Source organism: Callorhinchus milii, unplaced genomic scaffold (genome assembly GCF_018977255.1).
Source record: "Callorhinchus milii isolate IMCB2004 unplaced genomic scaffold, IMCB_Cmil_1.0 Scaffold21, whole genome shotgun sequence".
Taxonomy (NCBI): Eukaryota; Metazoa; Chordata; class Chondrichthyes; order Chimaeriformes; family Callorhinchidae; genus Callorhinchus; species Callorhinchus milii.
In genome coordinates, this window is record NW_024704762.1 from 3,200,987 (window position 1) to 3,228,974 (window position 27,988).

Here is a 27,988-nt window from a genome sequence, read left to right on the forward strand (position 1 = left end):
GAACACGTCGGGAATGTTAAAATGGCGAGATTTAAACCGTGTGGTTGGCTGGAAGGGCATCGCTTAAAGATCCGGCGGCGGTCCCTGAGCTCTATTGATTCTGAGCCTGTTCATGTCGGAGTGAGATCTCCTCACTCCTGCCCCGAGGGAGTGGGGGAGAGCTCTCCGTTCGCTGTCATTGTCTTTCGGGTGAGACGTTAAATTCTCCTACAGGACATCGAGTCCCGGCCGACCCATTTCCCTAAACCCCCTCCTTCCCGCACTCCCCCAAACCCCAGATAAGGTCGATTGACCACCTCCCCGGATGGCTGTTCGTGGGGAGACAGAAAATTATAGCAATCTGGTCATTCAATCCACAGCTGTTTGTGGGACGCCGCTGGGGAGCAATTGGCTGCCATGTTTCGCCCACAATGTGTACAGTCACTTTGCGGTGTATTGCGTGAAGCGCTTTGTGACGTCTCAAAGACGCGATGAGGCGCTACATCAAATGCAAGGATTATTATTATTATTATTAGCTTGTGGTGTACACGATAGCTGCCGCGTTTGCTGACAAAAAATCTTTCACACGGTAGTGATTAACAACAATAACTTGCGTTTACATCGCGCTGGACAGCAGCCCGGAACTCTTAATTACAATTACTTACAGAACTTGTGAGGCGTTCTGAGATGCTTTGGCAATGAAAAAAATATATCGCGTGTATTGCAAAACTGGGCGAATTATATTTCAGCCCCATTGGAGGAGCCGGTCGCCCCCAAATAGACACCCAATGGCTTTGTTCCAAGTGAGGTTGGCTCACTAGCGACACCTAATGGCCCAAAGCAGGTACTGCAGCACGGAGCAGGCACGCACTCCTCAATCCTGGCAGGTGCCACCTGGCTGATGAAGTGTCGGAACAACACGGGGAACGACACTGAACGCATTAGCGCCCCTTTGCGTACAAAGGGTGAGTGGCGGAGTTGGGTGGCCCAGATGGTGAGTGCCCTCTACTGGCAGGAGCCCATTACTGCAGATTTACCATTCCTGGCTCCAGATTATGGTAGTTAAATAACTTATGCTCCCCCCTCCCTTCCCCCCCACCCACCCCATCGGGCCCAGTAAGAATAAACCCAACAGCAGCCGGGACACCGGCAGAGAGAAACCACCTCCTTTTTTTGATTAGCGCCACACGATTTATAAGGTCCACCTGAACAGGCAGATGGGACCTCAGTTTAATGTCTCATCCAAAGGACGGTACCTCCCGACAATGCAGCGCTCCCCCAGCCCTGCACTGGAGCGTTAGCATGGACTGTGTGAGTCCCCATTGATGAGCCAGGGAGCCTGGTTAATCACCAGCTGGTGAGCTGGTTGGCACCAACGCTCTGTGCTTTCGCTCCCTCGCAGTCCAGCCATGGAACCCCAGGACCCCCGAGCACGCTTTTCACCAGCTTCGCCTCAGGGCAGATCCCAACCCTCCGCTCTCGGCTGTCTCCCTGTTTCCCTGTGCCTTCACGAAGATAAATATCATTCATTTCCAAAATTCGACTGCTGGCATTCGCAGAATAAACCTCGTTAATCTGCTGAACAAGAGTGGAATGTTCCGCTCTGCCTTCGCCTGTGTGTGCCTGGTCGGATCGTGAGACGCACAGCTGCAAACCACCGTGTTAAAGCCAGGACACAGTCACCACACGGCTCCAAAGTAGGCCAAGCCTCCAGCCTTTCATTGCGGGACTGTCTCTCGTGTTCATTTTCTGTTTCATGCCCACCATCGAGCCCCAGCCCCAAAGCAACAGGGCTCACGGAATAAATAAGGGGGGGGGCGGCGAGGGCCTTTGGGTGAAACGTTAAACCGAGGTCCTATTCGCTCGTTCAGCCGAGGTGTTAAAGATCCCCGTGACACTACTCAAAGAGAAGGGAGTTTCTTCCAGTGACCTGGCCGACAATCCCCCAAATAAAATAAAATCAATCATTCGCTTCCTGGCTGTTTGCACTATGCGCAAATTGGCTGCTGCGTTCACCTGACGTACACAGTCACTACACGTTGCAGTATATCCTGTGAAGCGCTTTGAAATGTTTTGACGACTTGGTTATCCAATGCGAAGGCCATTGACAGTTATTAATTGTGGCACATCTATTGCCCCCTCCCCACCCCAGCCACCCTCACCCGTCAAAATCTGACCCCCACCTCCCCATCTGTGGCTGGGGATAGAGCTGAGAGGCAATAGGGTAACGTTCAGAGCAATATAGGGGCCAGAGGACATGTACCAGGCTTCACCATTCAGCCTTCAACACATGGAATGCATTGCAACAACAACAACAACTTGCACTTGCATTTCCATTGTGCCAACGCACAGAGACTGAAAGGCTGAATTGCGTTGCAGCAAAGCTCGGAGGCTTTTTTTTTTGCAATTGTTGTTCCTGTGTCGGCCAATTCTCATTTCAAACCCAGCAGAACCAATTTACATTCCATTGTGCCCTGTAACAAGCACTCACAGAGAGAGGGAGGGAGGGAGAGTCTGAGGCAGAAATAAGATTCCCTGCAGGAAAAAAGAGGGAATCTAATCCAAAGGACGGAATCCCCTCCTCCACCCCCTCTCCTGCGAAACCAACAGTCACTACACGAGAGAGAGAGAGCGAGAGAGAGCAGGAGTGGGGAGAGCGTTGGAGGATATGCGATCGCACACGGGCACACGGGCTAGCCCAGGAGCACTGAGGCCAAGTGTGGTGGGCGCTTGGCTGAGATGGACGCACTCAGCCAGCACAGACTGGGATTGGAAGCGTCTACGTTAGATGACCTTCTGGATATCCATAGTGCAGAGCAAAGCCATTCTTCTTCCATTATTAGGAATTCCTGATGCATGAATAACACATTCAAACAACGTGCCTTTGCAACAACTTGCGGTCGTAAAGCGCCTTTCACATCAGAGCATCTGAAAGTGCACGGCAGAACAAGCGGGGCTCCAACTAACCCTCGCCCTTCACGTCGGGAGGGCGGCTCCCGTACACTTTAACAGGGTTTACCGGAAAGTGTAGTAGTGACTGTGTGTTTTGTAGGTGACAATTCGCCCCCACCCCCGATTAAAATCAGTCGTTCACTCCATGGCTGGAGAGGTTTTTTTTTGAGAGACGCAACAGTGCACTAAATAGAGAAAAATCTTAATAATGTGCTCTGATATAGCGCCCTGTGTTATAACGCATCCTGATATAACACCCCTGATATATCACCCCATAATATAGCTCTCCTCTACTTGTCTTACCTGTCTCTCTGTCGTGGACCCCCAAAGTAACCGGAAACGTTGTTTCCGTGAAGAAGCTTCTCCCAGTGTTCTGGCCAACTTTCCCCTCATCATAAAAATTGATCACTCACTTCGGGAGGACGCCTCAAAGCGCTTCGCAGGATTTGACCTGCAAAATGTAATGACCGCGTGTGTGTAGACGAACTCGGCAGCCGGTTTCTGAGTGTGTCACTGTTCCAGACTTACTGAGGTAAATCTCCAGGGAACCTGTAAATTAATCTTTTGATTGGTTTGAAACATAAATGTCGAAAGATCTCAATGTTGCGGGATGTCATTGATAAGATGATTTCTAGAGAGTTCCAGAGAGCGACAGGGCACGGAAACAGGCCATTCAACTTCATCTGTGAGAGTTTGCTGCGTGCAAATTGGATGTGGCATTCGTCCACAAAACACACAGTCACTGCACTTTACAGTATACCCTGTGAAGGGTTTTTTGACATCCTCCTAATGTGAAAGGCTGTGTCATATGTAAGGATTTTAATTAGTCCATCCTGGATTTTATATTACCCACGAGCCTTCCACCCCCCCCCCCCCCTCCCTCCCATTCCCCTCTCCGTGCCCCTCTGTTCCCTTACCTCTCGTGTGTACGTCAAGTTCTCTCTTAAATGCACTGATTCAATCTATAGCGAGGGAGGGAACAGCTAATTTCTGGAACAAACGCAGAAGTCGCTGGGAACACTCAGCAGGTCAGGAGCATCTATGGAGAAAGAAAAAGTGAGTCAACGTTTCGGGTCCACGACCCTTCGTCGGAACTGGGGCATGTTAGGAGGGAGAGGCTTTTAAGGGCTAACAGAGAGGGGGGAGGCAGGACAAGGAAGACAAAGGAGAAAATGGGGTAGAGGGCAGGGGATGATGGGTTAAAGAGGTGTTAATGATGCAAAACAATGGGGGGGATTGAAACAAAATCTCCCCATGCCCCCAAGACGGACTAATTAAAATCCTTTTGTTGGGCGTCTCTTTGGAGAAAAGGACCATTGACCTCTTGGGCCATCAACTTTTATATAGATGTTCCAAGAAGCATGAACATCTATTCTCTTTCCCTCTCCCCTGAGCTAATTCTCATTGGGTTCTCACCGAACCTCCACATTATTATTAATAATAATAATTAATAATCCTCGCATTTGATACAGCGCCTTATCACATCATTGAGACGTCTCAAAGCGCTTCACAGGATACACTGTAAAGTGGATTGACTGTTTTTTGGGCGAAACTTGGCAGCCACTTTCACGCAGCAATGTCCCACAAACAGCCATGGAGTGAGTGACCAATTTAATTTGGGGGATTGTTGGCCAGGACACCGGGAGAGAGAGAAACTCCCTTCTCTTTCCGAATTCGTACAGTGGGATCTTTAACATCCACCTGAACGGGCAGACGGGACCTCGGCTTAACGTTCTCATCCAGTAGACACCCCAGCACTGCATTGGAACGTCATCTTAGATTCCAAGCTCACCCCCATCTGTGTGTATCCTGCCCCACCCACTCACCCTCACACCCCTCCCCTGGGTGACGGGTGGAGGTGACTAGACACCGCGCTGGTTTTTATTGCATTGAATCATGAATCTGATAATAATTAAAAAAAGAAGTTAGTCCTCGCTTGCTCGCTCCCACTCTCCCTCCCTCCCACTCTCCTTCCATCCCTCCCTCCCTACCACTCTCCTCCATCCCTCCCTCCCTCCCTCCCTCTCCAAGATTGCCTTTGTGTCGTCGTTGCTGGACTGTGATAAGCCGTTGATCCGGCTTCATTCTCTTAAATCCCCTCCTAGCACGAAAAAAAATTCTGATTGAGGACCAACGGCCCTCATGTCACCTTAGAAACACCCCGCACCCCCCTCAACTTATCCTACTCCCCTCTCCCCCCACTTTCCTCTTACCCCTTCTCTCCTCCCCCCCACCCCCACCAACTCCGTGCCCACGACACTCTCCGGAATCCTTCACCCCCTGACTCTGCTGACACAAAGCCAGGATCAGCCTCTCTAATCCCCGGGCTCATTAGCTCGGATTCCGACGCGCTTTGGCTGACAGATTTCTTTCCTCTTCCTGAGCAGATTTCACCACTTTACACTGTAACGAGCAAAGAGCAGATCGATACCAACGTCGCTTTTATTTCCCTCCTCTCCTTCAGTCCGCGACTGCGCGGCCCCCACCCCCCTCCGCACCTGGAATTCCGCCTGTTCTCAGCCCGTGGGACCTATTCTGGCTTAAAATTCAAGGCGGCCCGGAATTGTACCGAAGCAATGCAGAGTTTCTCACAGGACGAGTGGGAAGGATGTGACCAGGCAGGGGACGTACAGGGTGTTCACAAAGTCTCGTTACTGTTTTTTTTTACACACAGACACACACAGTGCACTGAGCAACAACTGAAAGATGTGCAAGAATGATGATAATTGATTTCACTACAAGTGCTTAACTGTACTTACACGTCCAGGGGATCAGTGCGAGTGAGCTCCGTCCTTTTTACGGAAGATAATGATCCGTCGCCATTAGCACAGCTTGTTTCAGTCTCGTATTACTGTGTTGTAATGGGTTGTGGTGGGGGGTAACAGGACTTTGTAGACATCCTGTAGTTATAGGATACAGCAAAAGGAGATATTTTTACGTAGGAAAATATCTCCTTTTGCTGTATCTTATAACTACAGGAAATATTTTTTTACGTACTCTAGAGTTGTTGGGCTACGGAATGCCCGGCCGATCAAGGAGCTCAGAGGTGTCCATGGTGGGTTTCAAGAGGGAAGTAGACAGGTATATGAAGGACAGAGGCTTGAAGAGGAAGGGGACAGGTCAGGGTAATGGGATTGAGAGGTGGATAGTCAGGGTAACAAGGGATATGGAGCAAAAGCGAGTGATTGGAGTTGAACTACAGATCAGCCATCGTCTAATAGAATGGTGGAACAGGCTCGAGGGACTGAATGGCTTACGATGTAAGCCTCTCTTACTGTTCCTGTGAGGGAGAGAGTGAGGGAGGGGGCAGGGGGGGTGGAGGGAGAGAGAGTGAGTTGGAGAAGGGGGAAGAGAGATTGAGGGGAGGAGAGGGTGGGAGCGAGAGTTAGAGAAAGGGGAGAGGGATTGAGGGGGGAGGGAGAGAGGGAGGGAGAAAGAGTTAGAGAAGGGGGCGAGAGATTGAAGGAGGGGGCGAGAGATTGAAGGAGGAGGCGAGAGATTGAGGGGGAGAGAGATTGAAGGAGAGAGAGTTAGAGAAGGGGGAGAGAGATTGAGGGAGGGGGAGTGAGGGGGACGAGGTGGGAGGCTAATGTTCAGAGGTGCGAGCAGTCTGCCTCGAAAGGTCATGGCTGTCGCGGTTTCCCGTTTGAGTGATGACGGTCGGTCGTCACGGCGATGTGTACGGCATGTACACAGGAGGCTGAGCCAATGTTCAGTGAAGCCGGTCTCATGTTCCCGGAGCGTGGCTCTCCCCCCTCCGCCCCCCCCCCCTCCCCTCCCCAACCCGCTCTGCCAGCACTCTTCGAGGGTGAGGCTGACGTGTTACATGGCGCTGGTTGATAATCAATAAGGAGCTGGGTTCAGGCAAGCTCCTCCTTCATCCTAATCGACCACATGCGTGTGTAGTGTGTACGCGCGCACACGCACGTAGACCCAAGTCACACACAAGCTCGCTACACACACACACACACACTCAAGTCAAATGCACATGCACCGCACACACACACACACCCGCGCGTGCTCAGACAGTTACACGCCCACACAGGTGACGCGCACACACAACGCATTCGCGAGCGCACACACACACACCCACACGCGGGCACCCAAACAACTTGCATTAATCCAGCGCCGATCATGTAGGGTAACGTCTCAAGAGAGTAGAGACACGGAGAGCGTTAGACCCCGAGCGAGGGGGGAAGTGGGGGAGGGGAGGTGACCACAGGCGCTTTCGAAGAGGTCGGGCTTGAACCAGGACCTGAGGCCAGAAAGTCGCATCAAACGTACGGTCGCAACTGCTACCAATTCTGTGAGGTTTACTGCAGAAACCGTTGAGGCCTGTGGAACATACAAAATAAATCTTCTCAACAGAAGGCAAGATGTTGAAGACCACCCAAAGCTCCCAGCGCACAGCTCCAGCGGCTCCGAGTCTGCCCACCACCTCCCGCTGGACTTGGGGGCTTGGGACAGAAGATGAATAGTGTGTGCGCACCGTCCCTGGGCTCCACGTTGCGCCAAACTGCATTTTTTTTTTTTTTGTGCGCGCAGAAAAGAGATTAATCTCGAGGCCTTGAGAATGCCGGGTAGCAGCAGATTGCTGTGTGTGGTGCAGTCAGTTCAGTAAAGGCGCAGGAATTAACTGCTAAAAATTGCAACTGGAAATGCACACTGTGCGTCCATTCTGTTCAATTTAAAAGGGACGTGCGTTTGGGGATGAAGGGGATGAAGGGGATTAAGCGCTCTGGGACGCTACCTTGCATGAGGGGCGGTGTATAAATGCAAGTCGTTGTTGGTTGTTGTTGTTTGTTGTTGTTCGTTGCTGTTGTTTGTTGTATGTCCAACTTAAAAGGCATGTGCTTTGTGTGTCCATCTTAAAGGGGATTTTAGCGATCCGCCAGTCGACTAACAAGCGGGTTCCAACTTACTGCTCGGTAAACCGAGGCGTGTGGCGTCAGGAAACTTACCTAAGGTTTCGCGCCACCCGAGAATTAAACCCAGGTCCTCTCGCTTGCCAGGCGAGCGCACTAAACACGACAGGGCTCCCATATATTGGATAGCATCTCGGAGTGCCGCACAATAAAGTACAGGAATGAGGAGGGGGAGCGGGGCTGGGGGTGAGGACATGGAAATAGAGCCCTTCCCCACCCCCTTCCCTTATTGTGTGGCTCAGTTTCACGGGCTGGGAGAAGCTGGAATTTTTTTTATATAAAAAAAACTTTGGGGGATTCTAGTCACAATCAAGGAATTTGCCTCAAATGAAATTCACGTCCCGTATCGATGGGGTGAAAATTCTCTCTCCGTCTCTCTCTCTCTCGTTGCCCAGCTTCAGGGTGGTTTGTGAATCTCTTCTGCCCCCCCCCCCCTCCCCCGCGCCCCCATTCTCATTCTGCTCCTCATTTCGGAAAGGGGGGCAGAGAGAGAGCGAGAGATAGAGAAGAAAAAAAGAACATGGGACAGGCAGCCAGAAGACTGGATTGCTCCTCCAGTATTTTCTGAATTGCGGGGAAAAAAATGGTCCTTTGAGATTTCTCCCCTTTTGTTCTCCATCCTCTTCTCCCCACACCCCCCATCCTTGCTCCCCCTCCCCCCATTCTCACTCCACCCCACCTATCCTCACTCCCCCTCTATCCTCACTCCCCCTATCCTCACTCCCCCACCATCCTCACTCCCCCCCCCACCACCATCCTCACTCCCCCTCCCCCACCCTATCCTCTTCCCGAACGAGCCCCATCTTGCTGCAATTGGCTGGGGAGATGAAGACCACTGTGTGCCTCGGGCTCCAGGTATCAGGTATCAGCTGTGTGTGTGTGTGTGTATAAACCCCATCTGGTTTCACTCTACATCGTCAGTCAGCACCGCTCCCATGTGGTTTACGCAGCCGTGCGTTAGCGTATCAGAAACTGAGAGAGAGAGAGAAAGGGGTGAAACTGCCCTCTCTTTCCTACCCCCACCCCTACCCCTCTCCTCCGCTTACTACGCCTCCCCCTTTCCTCTCCCCCCAACCCCCCCACCGCATTTTTAATAAAAACTCCCAGCTTGTAGAGAGGTCCAGCACACTGCCTGGCTGACTGGTGATTGATGTGGTGGAACCTCGCTCCACAGTGCACACAGGATAAGATGCAGCATTTGTTCTCGGGAATACTTTGCAAGTGATTACGGCGGTGTTAAAGGAAGCCCTGGCCAGGGGAGGACTGTTTCGGGAGGCCGTGTCGTGCGGGACACTGGGATCTATCCACACATGGCAGGAATGTGTAGTTAAAAAGGTAGCCAGCTCTCTGTCTCTCTCTGTGTCTGTCGCGGTCTGTCTCTCTGACTGCTTGCGGTCGATACCCTTTGCACTCAGAACACCATTGTACACAGGCAGGTAAGAGAACGGCACAGTGCAAACAACGGGGTGAGGGGTTGATTTTTTTTGGGTGGGGGCGGTGGGTGAGAGACAGAGAAAGAGAGTTCCTGAGGTCAACTGTGGTTCCTCTCAACCTGGTTTCAAGTTTGGTGGCTTCCATTTGGGAAAGAGCTTGTTTAAGAGCTTACGAGACAGAAGGTGTGTGTGTGTGTGTGTGTCAGTGTGTCAGTGAGGTTTACAGAGAAAGTCTCACTCCTTACCGCGATCAATAAGATCAGTAATGCTTTCCAAACAACTTTGTCCGTAACACTTGAGCGGGTTCTCTCTTTAATGTCTTGCTCAGAGCATTGCTGGCTGCAAACTCCTGTTGTTTTGACGAATGTGGCATCTTATTTGTGGTTTAATTCATCTGCAAAACAGGGAAACTATTTCCTCTGGTGGGTGGCGGAATCCAGAACAAGTGGGGGGGGGCATCATCTTTAAATGAGAGTTAGGCCATTTAGGAGTGAAATCAGAAGGCACTTTTTCACACAAAGGGCAGTGGAAAGTTGGAGCTCTCCCCCTCCCCCCCAAAAAGCTGGATCCATTCACATTTTCAAGACTGAGGTGGATAGATGTTTGTTAGGTCAGGGTATCAAGGGATATGGAGCAAAGGCGGGTAAATGGAGTTCAGGTACAGATCATCCATGATCTAATAGAATTGCCCACAAAATATACAGTCAATTCACTTTACAGTATATTCTGTGAAGCGCTTCGAGACGTCTCAAAGACATGAAAAGGCGCAACATCAAATGCAAGGATTATTATTATTATTATAACGGCGGGACAGGCTCAAAGGACTGAATAGCCTACTCCTGTTCCTGTGTTTGTAAAACAAACAGTCACTGCACTTTACAGTAAATCCTGTGAAGCGCTTTGGGACGTCCTGCCAACGTGAAAGGCCCTGTACCAAATGGAAGGGTTATTATTACTATTGATAAGAATGGAGAACATAACCAGACTCCAGTTAAATCTGATGTCCTACAATTAACCCTAGTGCCCACCGCCCCATCTTCTTCACCCCCCCCTCCCCTCTTCTTCACCCCCCTCCCCTCTTCTTTCCCAATCTATTCCAGGTTTAGAGAAAGGGAGAATCAGCCAGAGGTCCTTCTCCCACTTGCTGAGGGAAGCTAGACGGAATTAGTAGAAGGGAGGGAGAGAGAGAGAGAGGTAATGTTATGTGAGGATGAGATTGTTCCCCTGTTCTCTCTCTCTCTCTCCCCCCCCCTCCCCCATCGAATGCCATCAATCAAACCGACTGCCCACACTCAAACCTCGTAGATGAACAACCCCCCTCTTGGGGGCTGAGTAATACCAATAGAAAGCACCTGGGGGGCTAAACACTTAACCTTCGCCCCCCCCCCCCCCAGAAGAAGAAAGAGAGAGGAGTCAAATATGCCTTGAGGAGAGAGAATTGCTGGTTGAGATGGGGGAGGGGAGGGGGGGTGGGGGGCGAAACACCAGTCACAGTCCATGGTGCAGTGCCAGACACCCAGCAGCAGCAGTAATTGCAATTAGAAGTTAAGTGCGAGGAGATAATTAAGGAGCCGTTTGTCAGGACCTCCTTAAACCGCTGAGAAAGCCGCAGATCCCGTCGTTTCTGGGTTTAGACGACGTGCGCGGAGACCGATGGGCATCAGGCTCCGGGTGGCAGGGGGTGACCGGGGTGAGGGGTGGGGGGGGTGGGGGGCGCTGACTGCCCAGGGTAGCCCAGCATTTCACACGCAGATCCACTGACCCCGCAAGTTAACCCCTTCATTGCCAGGCAACAACGCATTCCTGTCCGATCCACACTGCCTGAACCATTTAAATAAACAGCGCTTTTTATTTAACGGTAACTTATTTGTTCGCCGTTACTGGAGGGAGGGAGTGGGATGATGGGGTGGGAGGGAGATTTTTCTATTTTATTTTCTTCTCTTTCCCCCTACACCCCCCCTCCGCCCCACCCCTCCCTCCAATCTCCTCTTCTCTGCTTCGCAGGGGCGCAAAGAACAAACTTGTATCTCACACAAAAATGTTCAGTTATCCAGTTATTTCCTCCCCACTCCCACTCCCGCTCCAGCCCCTCACCCCACCCTAAAAAAATTACCCCTGACCTTTGAATCAGGCTCCTGGCCCACGTCAATCCCACATGTGCAGAACGGTGCCTTGTATTGTACCTTTCACATAGAGGGATGTCTCAAAGAGCCTTACGGAGGGGTGGGTGTGGGAGTGGGAGGTCGAACTAGGTGAGGCGATGGGGGATGGTAGTCAAAGAGAATGGCTCTTAGGAGCCCGGGGGGGCTGACGAGCAGGGCAGGATATTTTTTGGTCAGCTTGTGTCTGACACACACACAGACACACGCTTAAGAGTACCCAAACCAGATAAGTTCCACACATGAACCAAACGCAAAATACCGCAGATGCTGGAAATCAGAAACAAAAACAGAAGTTCGCTGGGAACACTCAGCAGGTCAGGCAGCACCTATGGAGAGAGGACAGTGAGTCAACGTTTCGGGTCCACGACCCTCCATCAAGAACGGACCCGAAACATTGACTCACTTTCCTTTCTCCATCGATGCTGCCTGACCTACTGAGTGTTCGCAAGTTCCATATAAGTGTGTTACCTACATGCGGACATTTCCCTGTGTCTGGAATGGAATGAACACTCTGCCCCCAGAGGGATGAATCCCGTTTACCAGATTCCAGGGATCATTAGCCACTGGTCAACAAGAGCAAAGGTTTGGGGATCTCAAAGTGCATTGGGGTAATTGTTGGCGTCTGACTGGCTCAAACCACATAACGTGCCATTGAGAGCACCGACTGGCAAGCTTTCCCGCTGCTTGTCCAGCTAGGATCAACTGATCCGTTAGGGCTTTGCTGGGTTATCAGGAGCTGAGTGGGACCAGGAGAAGGTCAGATAAATATGGTGATACAAGGCCGTGGAAACAATAATGAGGAAATAAATGGAAGTGGTGATGGGGGCGGAGGGTCAGCCGGGCTGAACGAGCCTGGCCTCAGTTGGCTCAGCCTGAAGGAGTTTCAATGATGAACTGTTTGCTTCCCTTGAAATAGAAAATTCATAGGGAAAAGAGCTGGAGGGATTTCCTTACCCTGTCTCCCAGGGGAAATCTCTCCCTTTATGTTCCTGTTTTCAAGCGAAACAGGTTATTAAGCAGGGGTTAGACTAGACCATCTGTGTTGGGTGACAAGCAGAAATTTATCATCCTCAGGCCTACGGTCAGGTGTGATGTGTTGGTCGGAGCGGGATGTGCTCAGAGCTGAGGCCCGTCTCAATGGTAAGGGCCGCTTTGACCAGTTATTGTCTTTGTTCTGCAGCAAAGGGCTTCTGAGTAAGAGAGCAGAACGAGCGTGTAATATAATGATAATAATACGCCTCGCTTTTGATATCACGTCCCACCACCTCTCGTCGAGATGCCTCAAAGCAAATTCACAGTCGTTTACTGCAGTGTGTGGTGATTGTTTACTTTGCGGGGAAATGTGGCAGCCAAATTGCCCCTAGTGATGTCCCACAAAGAGTCATGAAGTGAATGACTGATTCTACCTGGGGGATGGTTGGCCAGGATACTGGGAGAGAGAGACTTCCATTTTTATTGAATAGCGACATACAGTCTTTAACTTCAGCCTCAATAGACAAACAGAAACTTGGTTTAACATCTCATCGGGCAATACAGGACTCCCCCCCCCCCCCCCCACAGCACTGTACTGCAGTGCCAGTATAGACTGTAGCCTTTCCTTAAGGATCTGACTTTCAGTTTGCTCGTCTTAAAGGCACAATCCTGACCAGGTAAGCTGTGGACTGAAATGCCAGTGTGCAATGATATTCTGCTTATCTGTTGAAGCTTATAGCATTGGGACCAACTATTTATTATTCCTCACTTAACTGGATCTTGTGATTAGGAGACTTTCCGTCTCAGTTGGTTGGCTGTGGACACAAAGCAACAGAGAGATAGATCAGTGCTCTAGAGCCCATGAAATGATTTGCTCAGTGACATCTCACTGTATGGCACAGCTGGACACAGTGGAAATGGCTTACAGCACAATAGAAATGACATTACACAGCGCCTTTTACGTCAGGAGGACGTCTCAACGCGCTTCACAATGCTGAATGGCCAACCGAGCTGGGAGCGGGAGATGAGAGGGAGAGGATTAGATACAGTAAAACTCGTCGAAATTCCTATTATTAATATGTTTGACGTTACTTACACTTTGCACGTCATACTAAATGTACGGGCCCAACTGTGCTGCTGCATTTGGCCCACAAAATATAGTCAATTCACCTTAAAGTATATCCTGTGAAGCTTTTGAGACGTCCCAAAGACGCGATAAGACGCTATATCAAATGCAAGCATTATTATTATTATTATCCGATACGTGTGAGATTCACTGTATGAATTACTTAAAATGACCTCTTGGGAAATGAAAGCAAAGGCTTTGGAAATTGGGTTTGATTGTACCAGGCCGCCCCATACACAGCACACGGGTTTCCTGAGCCCTCGCGTTGGCAGGGGTTAATGGTCGGTTGGTCAGCTTGGCTTTACCCTGTCAGAAAAGGGTAACTTCCGAGTCAAGCGTGTAACTTTGCGGTGTTTTTGGCCCTCCGCAGCCGGGACGTGCAGATTCGGGCTCCTGGTTTATCTCTGGGGGTCTGTCAGGCCTCCTCGGTCTGAGCTGAGAAGCAGCAGCAGGACTTTGACATTGCGTGAGAGGAGGGTATTGATATGGTAATGGTCAGGGCTGATGAATGGCCGAGGCCTGGCCAGAGGACGGAAGCAAAGCCTGGTCCATTCATCAAAACCCTGACAGCAACGATTGCAAACCCTTCAGTATTTTCTCTTGTGAAGCAATAACAACGGTAATAATAATCCTTGCGTTTGGTACAGTGCCTTTCACGGCAGGAGGACATCCCAAAGCGCTTCACAGGATTCACTGTCAAATACAGTGACTGCTTTGTGACAACCAATTTGCGCACAAGAACATCCTTCAAACAACCATGGAGCGAGCGAAGACAATTTTTATTTGGGGCTTTGTTGGCCAGGATGATGGGAAAGAGAAACTCCCTTCTCTTTTCGAGCAGTGCCATGGGGGACTGTTAACATCTGATGGTGCCTTGGTTATAACGTCCCATCCGAAGGACGGCACTTCCTGCAGTACAGCTCTCCCCCAGTACGTGTCAGCCTAGCGTGCATGGTGTTTAATGCCCTGATGTGGGGCTTGAACCGCCCCCAAGCACTATAGACTGAGCCAGGTTGAGACCTAAACTGACCTAAGAGATCCTATGGCCTTTGTGGCTTAAACGGCGTTGGGTCAAGTGCTCTAGAATGCTACTCTATGTGAGGGGCGCTGTATAAGTGTAAGTTGTTGTTGTTGTACAAAGAGAGTGGAAGGGACAGTGATGGTTGGAGATTTGGTGTCTATCCAGTGGCTTGGGTTGGGCTCACAACCTTTAAACCTTCCCACCTCAGCACTGCCATTTTGGGGGAAAGCAATGAGTGGAGTTGAGGCATTGTCCTCACTGGGAGGATTCATTGGAGGGGAGGGAGAGATCGGGAGCAGCCATTCAGCCCCTCGAGCCTGTTCCACCATTCTATAAGAACATGCCTGATCTGTACCTCAACTCCAATTACCCGCCCTTGCCCCATATCTCTTGCCTTATCTTCTTAATACAATTTTCACGCTTTGTTCCCCATATTACCCTAATACTTTGACCACCCAAATGTCTGGCTGTGTTAAATGTGGAACCTATAATAATAATAATAATAATCCTTGCATTTGATATAGCGCTTTTCACGTTGGGAGGACGTCCCAAAGCGCTTCACAGAACACACTGTAAAGTGAATTGACTGTATATTTGTGGGCGAACGCGGCAGCCAATTGCGCACAGCAATGTCCCACAAACAGTCGTAGATTGAAAATGACCAATTTATTATTGTTTTTGGTTTTTGGAGGGATTATTATTAGGCTCTGTGTGGAGTAAGGAAACTTGCCCAAGGTTTCGCCCTCTGCCTGGAATTGAACTCAGGTCTCTCGCTTGCAAAGCGAGTGCTCTAACCACTGAGCTACAGGACTCCACTACAGCATTGAACTAGGGCATTCGGTCCAACTAATCCCCACTGGAGTTTATACCTCACAGAAACTCCCTTATAACCTCCTCGTTCGCTTCTCCCCAACCCCTCTATTCCCTTCTCTCTCTGTATTCAATCAGTTCTCCGTGTGTGTTAGTGTGTGGCACTGGGCTCCACCGTCTCACCCTCTTGTGAAGCTCTAAACAGCTTTAGTGAAGCCTTAGAGAAAGGCAACTGTTGTCTCATCCCTTCAGTGTAACATCAATCCTGTCACAAACGATTTCGGTTCAAAAGTGCTTCACAGGGAATTGCTGTCAAGTGTAGTGATTGTGGACTTGCAGCAGCCAATTTGCACTCAGCAGTCAGTGTCTCACAAACCAGATGTAGCAATAATGGGAATGGCCAGTTTTATAGAATCATAAAAATTTACAGCACAGAAAACAGCCATTCAGCACATTGTGCCTATATTGCCTTTGAAAGATCAGTCGCTTCAATCCCTTTACCTGCCTTCCCCTTCTCCCCCATTAATTATTAATTCATTAAATAATTAATAATTGGAGTCGAGGTATGGATCGGCTATGATCTAATCGAATGGCGGAACAGGCTTGAAAGGCTGAATGGCCTACTCCTATACCTATGTTTCCTTAAACATTTAAATCACTCCTCTTTAGATATCTGTACAATCCCCTCTTCAAAGCTAGATATTTATCCTGCCTTGAGCACCCACCCCCCCACCCACCCCTTCACCCCTCCCCACCCCCATTCTCCAACATCACCTTGGAGAATGTTGGCCAGGACTTTGGGAGGAACTTACTTCTCTTGTCAAACAGCACCACGGGCCGTCTTTAATGGCCACCTCAACAGGCAGACGGGACCTTGTTTATAACGTTTCATCCCAAGGACGGCACCTTTGATGATGGGGCGCTCCCCCAGCACTGTGCTGGGGCGTCAGCCTAGACATCAAGCTCAAATCCGAGTTTGGGGCTTGAGCCGGAGGTGAGGAGGACCCAAGAGACTGTGTCAGTCTGACATTACTCCACAGGCAAGCTTGACATCAGCCAGTCACAGCTTCTCTTAATTATGGTGGTCCCTGCACTTTCACCTTCGACTCTTCACCTCTGGGCGAGGGGAGAGAAGGTTTGACTGGTAATGCGTACAGTGGAAACCTTTCAGTGTCAAAGAGCCGTCCTGTGGCTTAGCAGAGTGGATGTGGATGTAGGAGATGTTCCCGCCTCCTCTCTGCCCCACTGTCCTCGTCCTCAATGCGCTCTTGGCTGCTTGAGTAAATGATTGAAAATGGTCTTCAAATATTCATGACGGAACAGTTATAGTTCCTGTAGACGTGGTGATTTTGAAGCTAACCGCATCTCTCTCTCTCGTTTACTGACTCGCTCCCTCGCTCGCTCTTTCGATAAAGGCCACATTTTGATTGATCTGCAGGGCAGAGACAGAGAGGGAAGGAGAGAGAAGGAGAGAGAGAGAGAGAGAGAGAGAGAGACGGAGAGACAGAGAGAAAGAAAAACGGAGAGCGAGAGACAAAGGCAGAAACAGGGACAGAGAGAGAAAGAGGGGCAGGGACGGGGACCAAGAGAGATAGGTGACGGTGGGGATAGTCAAAGAGGTAAGTCTTTAGGCTTTTTTCAAGATAAATGGGGGTGAACGAGATGGACTTCACGAAGGTAATGTTGAAAGCTTGACCACCAATGGGTGTGTGTGTGAGTGACCAGAGTTTGCCAAGTGGAGGGAGCAAGTAGAGGGTGTGGGTGCGAGGGTCGATCTTGAAGTCTATCCACTGGGAGCCAGTGGAGCCTGAGAAGGATAATAATAATAATAATCCTTGCTTTTGATATAGCGCTTTTGACGTCTTCTAGACGTCCCAAAGCGCTTCACAGACTATACTGTAAAGTGAATTGACTGTATATTTGTGGGTGAATGCTGAAGTTTGGGGTGAGTGGGCGGACGGACGGCTGTGCCATGCTGGGAGAATGCGGATAATAACAACAATAAACTTTGATACAGAACTTTCATGTCAATGGGACCTGTCAAAGCGCTTCACAGGATTTACCGTAAAGAGTAGCGACTGCGCTTTGCAGGCAATAGATTTGGCCACAAAACACACAGTCGCTTCCACTTTACAGTGCATCCTGCGTAAGCGCTTTGAGACGTCTGGTTGACGAGGCGCTGAAGCAAGGCTTATTGTTCGGCCTGGCTCGGTGGGTGGGTAAGTTGGGGTGATGGGGTGGGGTGTGGGGGGTTTGGGTTTGAGTGAAATGTTCTTCCGTGTGTCTTTTGCAATCCTGGAGCTGTGGTCTCTCCTCTTCTGTCAGCGACTCGAGTTTAAAAAAAACCTCTTGTCTGTTGCGTGCAGAGGCTGAGCCAAGCGGCAGTCTACAAGCCAGGGATAGGGATTGCTCAACACTTCTTTAGAGCGAGAGAGAGAAGGAGAGAGGGGGAGGCCCTGGGTTCACTAGGACTACAGGCACCAATCCAGCGGTCCAGCCTCTTGCAATTCCTTCTCTTCGGATCCGGAGCCTGCTCTGTGCTTGGCTGCCGTTGCTCTCGCTCCGTGTGGTTTGCCCTGAGTTCCTTTACTCCCGTGCTCTCGGTCATCCTCCAGCTGCACACATCTGTATCACTAATCCTACTGTTCATTAGATTGCGAAATCCTATTACGAGGGGCTTGTTGGCTCTGTCACGAGCCTGGCCTGTGGTGATTAAGAACACCAGCGATGATCCTTCCTTATGTAACCCCTCCGTGCGTAACTAATGGTTTTCTGATTCTTTGTTATATTTTTACATCCACCAACCGAGAGGTCAGGAAGTTGACTGACTCCCCGACTATCTCCCACCCTCGCAATTAATTGGTGTCAAGTCAAAGCCGCAGCTCGTTCGAATCCCGCTCTGTACTAAATTTGCTGCTTGTGGGAGACTAAGACAGCCGCGGTCATTCCCGGGTTAGGAGGGGGGGGTGGGGAGAACAGCCAGATTTCCTGCTCCTTGTCCCTCTATAGGAGCTACAAGGGTGAGGGGAAAGGATGGGTAAATTGGACGCAAAGGATTGCTCTTCAAAAGAGCCAGCACAGACTCAATGGGCCGAATGGCCTTCTTCTGTGCTGTAAATTTCTAGGGTACAGCACTCTTTACTGGTTGGATGTGGGTGTAACAGTCGGGTGGGAAAAGGTCAAGCTCAGCTTTGATGCTCTCTACAGTCAAGTGGCTCTGCCGAGGCTCACGCCGGATCAATGGTTGCCTTGGGTGGGGACAGGAGGCAGCAAAGGGCAATTGTGACAAAAATAAAAGCTCGCCATCGGGTGTAGTGACTGAATTCTGTAGACCAGGAACAAAACACACGCTCCGCTCGGGAGGGCATTATTAATCCCACGATGGAACCCAAAGGGAAACTTTTGGCGACTTTTATTAACTCGGCATAATAATAATAATCCTTACATTTGATACAGTGCCTTTTATCACGTCTTCGCAACGTCTCAAAGCGCTTCACAGGATATACCATAAAGTGAATTGACTGTATATTTTGTGGGCCAAACAAAAAGTACAACCCAGAGCCCTTTGCAGGCTCTCTGAGTTGTCCAGTGAAGGGTTAAAAGCGGTTAGGTGGTGCAGTTACTCCATGTGGAAAAACTGCGAGCACTGTCACACAAGGGCTTTGAAAAGGTCGTGTGTGCGTGCGCCCGCACGTGTGTGGATACTTTCAAGCACGGTGAGGTTTCCGCATGCTCTCATCCAAGGGAGAGGAGAGGAGGAGGAGGGGAGAAGAAAGCAAAAGGGGATCACAAGATTGGTTTGGATCAAGAAGGTCCTTCGGCCCATCTGATCTCATCGCTCAAGAACACCCAACCTACTCTTCCCCCCCCACCACCCATCCCAGCATCAAGCTTTTTCTTAGATGAGTCCCGGTTTCCTGGCCTCAACCACCTTTCCTTACAACACAACACCCCCCTTGTTCAGTGTGAGCCAGCTTGACAGCCATCATCAGGAGTCTGAAATAAAAACAGAAGTCGCTGGGAACACACAGCAGGTCAGGCAGCATCTATGGAGAGAGGAAAATGAGTTAACACTTCAGGTCAGTGAAGTTTTCAGTCAGCATCAGGGGTCTGCTCTGGAGACCAGGGTAACAATGAAGCTTCAGTGGACACTCACTGCTCAGGAACAGTTCGGGTATCACAAGATCACAAGATTGGGTTCAGATGAAGAAGGCCCCTCGGTCCATTTGATCTCACTCATTCCTCCACTATTTCTACCATTGCTCCCCTGTCACAGCATTTAGTTGATTGTTGTCAGACTCGGTGGTAAACCGATCGCTTTTCCGGGGATAATAATTCCTTCGAAATAAATCAACAATAATTTGGTCACGTAATCCACGGCTGTTTGTGGGACGTCGCTGTGAGCAATTGGCTGCCGCGTTTCGCCCGTGAAGTATACAGTAAACGCACTTTACAGTAATATTCTGTGAAGCACTTTGAGACGTCTCGAAGACGTGATGAGGCGCTGTATCAAATGCAAGGATGATTATTATTATTATTATTATTGATGAGTCCCAGTGAGCTTGATGTAGGAACCCTGGTTAGGAGTGCTGAGATCAAGGTCAACTGTCGTCCCAGTTAACTTAGATCAGGGATCAGTTAACTCAGCACAGACTGGAGATTGAACCCAGAGGATGAGTGAGATTGCGGAGCTCACTGCCAGGAAGCTGTGGGTTGAATCGGAAAGCATCCAGGTACTTGAGGAAATTTGATAGGCACGAGGGACAAGGGAATAGAAGGGAGTGAGAGTGATGGAGTGTAATGTGGTGTGTAATCATCGGCATGGACTAGTTGGGCCGAATGACCTGTTTCCGTGTTCTGATATTCTATGTATAGAACTCTAAAATATATCTCCTTTTGACCCATGTGACCCAGCTCCCCACTGGGCCTCGGTCAAATGCTACAGTGTGTGACGGACTCAAACCTAGCGATTCCAGCAAATGTTAATCTCATTAAATCAGGAAACGAAAGTGACTTTTATCGAGAGGGTTTACGGTCACTGAGGAAATCTATTTTTGCTTTTGCATTCAATCAAACTCTCACAGAACGTTCTTCCCGTCTGCCCGACCGTTCCTCTTGTAAAGTCTGATCGCCGGGGACTTTTGAGCTCGGTGCCTGTAGGCTGACGCTCAAGTGAGGTGCTGGAGGAGCGCTGCATAATCAGAGGTGCCGTCCTTCGGCTGAGACTTTAAACCGAGGCCCAGTCTGTCCCGTTCCAAAGGACTTTCAATGTTCAGTCACTTGATAGCTTTTTAGTGGGACATTGCTGTGTTTTAAGCGCTTCCGAGACACCATCCGATGTGAACGGCGCTGTATGAAATGCAAATTGTGGTGGTGCAAATTGTCCACAAAAGGCATCGTCACTTCCACGCCTAACGAAAACTTTTGAGACATTTCGACGTTTGAGGCGCTGTGAGAAAAGTCTCTGTCCTGGGGCTGATAACCGACTGGAGAATGTTCCCATCTCAGGGTGGTCACTGACTCCCGAGTTGACTGACTGACCAGTCTTGGAACTCTCTGTTTGTCAAAGTCCTCCTCTGCCTCTGGTGCCTGTGGTTTTTACGCTGGCCTGTGTTGGCGGACACTCGGATCAGCCTGCAATCTGTGGTTCCAAACAATTTTATTTTCCATTCCCCGATCCAAGCCTCCTCCCTCGGTTCCAGATCAAAGCTCATGTCCTCACAGGGCTCTGCTTCCGTCTTTCAGAAGTAATTTGTTGCTGTGGTAAACTTATCGCCCGGGGCACCGCACCTCCCTGTGATCACCCACACAAGAGTTCTGTATAGCAGCGCGGCGTCGTGTAGCGTTGTGGTTAGAGCGCTCGCCTCGCAAACGAGAGGACCTGGGTTCGATTCCCGGGTCTCAATGCACTCCACAGGATTTTACTGCCAGGTGCAGTGACTGTGTATTCTGTAGGTGAACACAGCAGCCAATTTGCATTCAACTGTGTCCCACAAACAGCCACAAATGACTGAGTTTATCTGGGGAATTTATTGTTGGCCAGGAAACTGGGAGAAACTTGCTTCTCTTTTCAAGTAGTGCCATGGGGTATTTAACGTCCACCTGAACAGGCAGACGGACCTCCTCTGAGAGGATTATTAATTTTTGGTAAACATTCCTAAATTTCTTAACCGCACCTGAGCTTTTTCTAGTACAAAGTCCCATCTAATTTACCTCCCCTACTGCCCTCTCCTCCCACCTCTAGCCCAGGACGCTGAGCTAAATTGCAATGTGCTGTGCTCCTGCCCTGACATTAAGTGACTGAACACAGCCCGGTCTTTGAACCTCGCTGGTCTGCGTAACTTCACATCAGATACACTTCCCTCATTGAGCCATCAGGGGTGCCCTTCCCCCTTGTAAGTATCTTGAACTTAGTTGATGTCAATGCACTTCCATCTGTAAAGAAACCTAATGATGATAATTGGATGCCTTGTTGTAGTGGGGGTGGGGGGGAGGGAGGGAGAGCGATGAGAGAGAGAGAGAGAGAGGGGGGAGGTAGGGGGTTGGGGAGGTTGGGTGGGGGGGATTAGAGCTCTTTGCTCAAGGGCTGAGCTGAGATGGTTCTGCTACACAGTGGGTAACCCATGTGGGTGGAGATTCCCAGATGTACTTGGCAGCCACTGAGAATCCCAATGTTATTATGGGAAATGGGGAAGGCAGCACAATGAAGAATTGTGTCTCTAATGCAAACAGTCCCGGATATTAATACAGGCTGCGGTGCAGCTAATGCTTGTAACCACCTTGAATGGAGCATTAGTCTAATGAATAAGAGGAGCCAGGAATCAGATCAGGTCATTTATTAGAATTATGGCCTTGCGACTGATCAGATGAGAGTGGTTTTTGCTCTCCATGAAAGGAGGGGGAGGTTGCAGCTCCGCTAAACACCTTAGGAAATATGAGCCATCTTAACACAGTGCTAATTGATGGATGAGTTTTATTCTTCCTGGTGAAGGAAGGGAGCGAGGAGGAGGATGGAGGTGGGGTGGTGGGGCTGGTCGATGGCTTGACTGCCTGCCAAAACATCTCGGGAACATTCCATCCACAAAGTGTCACTTGGGAAACGCGGCACAGAGAGAGGACTAAAGGCTGGTTGGCAGCTCGCTGTTGGTCACTGCGATCCTTTAGGCTGACGTGGGGAGAAGCAAAGTCCTCCCTCTCCTCTCCTCCCCCCACCAACCTCACTCCCTGACCCGCTACTCAGCTGAGGGGCTCAACTTTCACAGCCACCTGCCTGGCTCAGTAAACCATCTCCTTTCTGCTCTGAAAAGCATCTGGGGAGAGAGACAGCAATGGGCAGTGGCGGAGCAAGTTATGTGCTTTGTTGAGAGAGAGTCAGGTATGATTTAAAGAATAAAATACCTTTACTTTTCCCCCATCTAATTCTCTTTATTTTTCTTTTCTCTCTTATTTTTTCTTCATTCTGCTTTTCCTCTTTATTCCTCCTTTTGTTCCTTCTCTTTCTTCCCTCTAAGTTTGCTCCTTTTCTATCCCTCGCTTAGATTTCTATTCTGCATTCTTTCTTTCTCGTCACCGTCACTATTTCTCCCATTTACCTTTCACTCCCTCTCTCGCTCGACCTTGCTCTCTCTCAACCTCTTTCTCTTCCTTTTCCTGTCTCGCAACTTAATTTTTGTTTTTGCTTTGATTTGTTTTCCTCTTTCATTTTTTCCCTGTTTTCTCTCTCTCCCTCTTGTGTATTTACTGCCCCTTCTCTCTCAAAAGACCTGTTAACTCACAGGTTCCCTCTGGTATCTGTCCCCTATTTAGGATTACCGCTGTGAGTTTAGACAGCGAGGGTTGACAGTGTCTCAATGACCAGGGGTTGGAGGAAGCAAAGAGTGGGGTCTAAACAGGCAGGTCCTTGGTTTAACCCCTTATCTGAAGGACAGCTACTCTGACAAGGGATGGGGTGGGGGGAAATCACAGTTGAGCCAATCAATCCTGTCCTCACCCAAACATACAGACACACTCCTTCCAGTAGGGGGTCTGGTTGATTTCTCCTCATTGCCTGTGGTAAGAAACCCAATTTTGCCATTCCTACCACCAACCCCAAATGAGCACAACCTAAGATTCTTCCTAGTTGTAATAATAATACAATAATCCTTGCATTTGATATAGCGTCTTATCACATCACTGAGACGTCTCAAAGCGCTTCACAGAATATACTGTAAAGTGAATTGACTGTGTATTTTATGGGTGAAAATGAGGCAGCCAATGGTGCAGTCGTAGATTGATTTTTTTGGTGTTCCCATGTCTCTGCTCCAGAATGGGCAACGTCTCTTGAGAGACGTCTCTTCTCTCCCCTGAGCCAGTAGGGGATCTTTAGGTCCACACGAGCAGACAGGCGGGACCTCGGTTTAAACACCTCATCTGAAGGACGGCACCTCTGACAAGGAACCCATGCACTTTCCAGGGAGGTGAAGTGAGGTGAGGCGGCTCACTGAATAGTGGAAATCCTGGTTGATTGTTCCTAATCCCTGGCCCCATTGACTAAGATGAACTGACTCAATGCAGACAGGACCCAGGACTGGGCTTTGAACTCCCAATCTTTACTGACTGGCGCGGTTTACCCACACGACTATTGCCGAGGAGCTAAGGGGAAGGAAGAGCTGTAGCCTAGAAAATGAGCAGCTCCAGAACCATCATCCTAGGCCCCGGGCAATAATGAGCTGCTCACGTTTATCATAGTTTATATGTCGAAACCAGGGGGGTTTAGCGATGACTTGCTGGGTTGGACTGGAATGTGCTAATCATCTCTCGCAGACCCTTATTGCAGCGTACTCCGCCACAGTGCTGGCACGACCAGTCACCAAGGCAACCAAGGAAGGCCCCTTGAAGGGTTGTGTGAAGCCAAACGGTCACCTATCTTGGGGACTGGCGTACAGATGATCCTCGCCAGTCCCCGAGGTCCCAGGACTCATTAGAAAGTCATATTTTTCTTTTTCTCGAAGCATCCAATTAAAATTTTAATTGAGCAAAGCTGCCAAATGGCTGAGGCCCAGAGCGAGTTTGGCTGACCTTTCGGGGAAGAGAAAACTACTCCCCCCACCACCCGCCCCACACCCCCCCCCTCCCGCCCTCCCCAGGGCTGGGAGAAGAGATTCGAGATGAAATTTCACTGGAGAATTATTCATTACTCCCCAAGGTTAGCGTTTTATTTTTATTTTTTGTCCTGCCCCCTCACCCGTGTTATCATGTAAACTAGGCCAAGAAAATTAGGCCTCTCTATTCTAACCTCGGGCAACCTCACTGGCTGAAGTGAGATAAAAATTGTTTGCCCACTCCCTGGCTGTTTGTGGGACATCACTGTGTGCAAATTGGCTGCCTCGTTCGCCCACATAATAATAATAATAATAATAATAATAATAATAAAACTCCTTGCATTTGATTTGGTTCCTTATCACGTCGTCGAGACGTCTCAAAGTGCTTCACAGGACTGTCACTGCACTTCACAGTAAATCCCGCGAAGCGCTTTGCAACGCTCCTCCCGATTTTAAAGGCCGTACAATAATCTTTGTAGTTAATACCGCGTCAAAACATCTCGAAGTGAGTGACTGATTTCATCTGGGGGATTGTTGTCCAGGACAGTGGGAGAAAGAAACTCCCTTTAATTTTCTTTTAACCCCCAAGCAGGAGGGACCTCAGTTTATCATTATTAATAACAATAATTATTAATAATACTGATCATCATCTCTACCTATTGTTCAGCGCCTTACACGTCAGTATGATGTCCCAAAGCGCTTCACATAATGTAGTGTAAAATGCACTGTGATGTGACTGCGTGATTTGCAAAGATAATAAAGGCGAGGTATGGGCTGAGCGCATTCCCTCCCCATCAGCCTTTCTCCGCTCTCTGTTGTGGTTACTGTATTGTAAGCGAGGATTGCAGCTTGTGCTGTAGAGAGCCACGCGCTGGAAAACTGGAGGCTTGTGCTCACGTCCTGGTTTGTTCTGAATCAGTGGGGCTTTCTATGGTCTGCCGTCTTGTCAGTCAAGTGGGTGAATGAATGAGCCTCTTCACCTTGATCTCTTGTCTAACCTTAAGGCTGCTTGAAAGAGGGAGATGTTATTACGTCGTGTTTTATTGATGTAATTCAGGCTAACTCGCTCAGACGCTCGCCGAGGCTTTTATTCTGCTTGACTGGGACGACGTGCAATGTGGAAAAAGCTGCCCAGACTGTCTCTCTCTCTCTCAGGAAATAATAGGAGTTGTGGGGGGGGTGGGGGTGGGGGTGGGGGGCGTGGTAGCGGAGAGAAGGACGGAGAGGGAGGAAGAGCGGAGGAGTAGGAGAGGGGAGGTGGGAGAAATAATCTTTTAAAGGAAAGCTCAGGAACGAGCAGACAGCCTGCAGGTCTGGAAGTGAAAGCTTCTTCTCAGTCAGAGTGAACAAATTGTATTGATTTTGTATGTGGCTGGAATCCATCTATTTATTACACGCTGGAGGTGCCTGGGATCTGAGGCAGGGATTTGTGTTTCATCTTTCCTCCTGGGATTGTTTATTTTCGCTTCCTAGGGTTAAATTTCCCCTCCCTCTCTTTCTCCCTCTCTCCCCCCACACAGGGAAACACTCTACCTCAGATTTCTATCTATTTTCCCCCCACCCCACCTTACCCTGCGCTCACTCTCCCCCTCTCTCCCTGCTCTGCCTCACCCTTCAACATCCCTATCTCCCTCATAATATTCTACCTTGCCTGTCCAAATCCTCGCCACTCCCTGCCCCCCCCACCCCACCACCCCATCTGCAACCTCCCTCGGCTCGCCCCATCCTCACCCCCTCTCCCCCTCAGGATTCAGTGAAGATGGGAGTGTGCGCTGTGAGTAAATTCCTGGAGGGAGATAAAAACAACAATGATAATCCTTGCATTTGATCCAGCGCCTTATTGCGTTGCTGAGACATCGCAAAGCGCTTCACAGGATATACCGTAGATGGATTGACTGTGTATTTTGTGGCCGAAACATGGCAACCAATTGTGCACAGCAGTGTCCCACAACCAGTCGTAGATTGAGTGACAATATTTTTTGGGGGAAGGATTATTACGCCCGGAAAGCGATCCACCGATCGACTAACAACCCGGTTCCTACTCACTGCTAGAGGCGTGAGGAGTAAGGCGTGAGGAGTAAGGCGTGAGGAGTAAGGCGTGAGGAGTAAGGAAACTTGCCTAAGGTTTGGCTCCCCTGTCCGGGAATGGAACACGGGTTCTCTCGCTTGCGTGGCGAGGGCTCTAACCACTGAGCTACGGGGACTCCATAAGATGTGGGGCAGATTGTGATGTGCTATCCTTGTGCTTTCTCCCTCCAGACGCAAAGTGAATCCCGTCTGAAGCCACAGCATTCCTCTGCCGTGGGCTTCGGATTCCAGCCCGGTGTCACAGGTCATCGCCAAGGATGCTGTTGTCCAGTTATTTAACGATGCCCCCGGTTGTCTTGGTGACGGCCTTGTTGTCTCTGGCGATGGATGTCTCCAGTGCTGAAGGTAAGTCCACCCTGTCTGGTCCCCACTACCACCACCATCAACAACAACGACGACAATCACTTGCATTTACACAGCGCCCCTCCTCACTCACGCAGGGCAGGGTCCCAGAGAACTTGACGGTGGCGGAATCTGACCCCGAACCAGGGGGGAGAGAGAACGCGGGGAGGTGATCGTAAGCACGATCAAAAGGAAGGTGTTTAGGCGGGATTGAAGGTGGGGCAGGAGAAGGCAAGGCGGAGGGATTGAGGGAGAGAATTCCAGAGTTTACGGGTGTCGTGGCTGAAGGCACGGCCACCGATGGTGGAGGGGATGAGGGACAAACAGGAATACCCTTGAGGGGGAAGAGAGAGGTGGGAAGGGAGATAGAGAAGGATAGGGACAGGGAGAGAGAGAGGGGGGTGGGGAGAGAGACGGAGGTGGGGGAGAGAGTGGGGGGTGGGGGGAGAGAGAGGGGTTGGGGAGAGAGACGGAGGTGGGGGGAGAGAGAGGGGTGTGGGGGGAGAGAGAGGGGTGGGGGGAGAGAGAGGGCGATGGGGCAAGGGAGATGGCGATGGGGCGAGGGAGAGAGAGACCAAAAGAGAAAGGGGATAGGGAAGAGAGAGATGGGAGAGAGGGTTGGGGTGTGGGGTGGGGGCGGTGGGGAACAGCTTTTCATTTACAAACTTGTCTTTGAACACAAATACCAAAGGGAAAGTAAGTAGGTGTAAGCTGGATTTGCACTCTCCGCAGAGGAGGCAAAGGCTGAGTCGAACACTCCCCGAGTATTTGAGTATTTGTGAAATGTAAAGTTAAATGTCTGACTGACTGACGGGCGGGTGGGGGGAGGTGGGGGGGGGAGGGGGTTGCGCTTCAGAGGGGAGTCTGCGGGGAAGGGGCGGGCGGGGGGAACTTAAACACTGCCCTAAACATTTGATAAACAACATGCACCACCCCCCACAGCATCCGGAGCCCGCTCAGCCAAACCCCACTGGGTCCAGAAATTGATGTGGAAAACACTGCACTTGCCATAGCAACCAAGCGGGAAAGCCATTATCAGGGGTCTGCAGAGTGGCAGCGGTGGGGTGGGGGGGTGGGGGGTGTGGTGTGGGGGGGGGG

The 27,988-nt window shown here is 50.1% G+C and overlaps 1 protein-coding gene across 3 annotated transcripts in view; it reads left to right on the plus strand.

Moving 5' to 3' along the window:
• The first annotated feature begins 8,964 nt into the window (after positions 1-8,964).
• LOC103183552 (protein tyrosine phosphatase receptor type S) overlaps positions 8,965-27,988 on the plus strand; it is a 145,487-nt gene continuing 126,463 nt past the window's right edge. For all 3 annotated transcript variants that reach the window (XM_042342643.1, XM_007901115.2, XM_007901118.2), the window contains exons 1-2: positions 8,965-9,191; positions 26,720-26,893. In XM_042342643.1, coding sequence (XP_042198577.1) covers positions 26,806-26,893 — 88 coding nt within the window. In that variant the 5' untranslated portion in view covers positions 8,965-9,191; positions 26,720-26,805. The remainder of the gene's footprint in view (positions 9,192-26,719; positions 26,894-27,988) is intronic.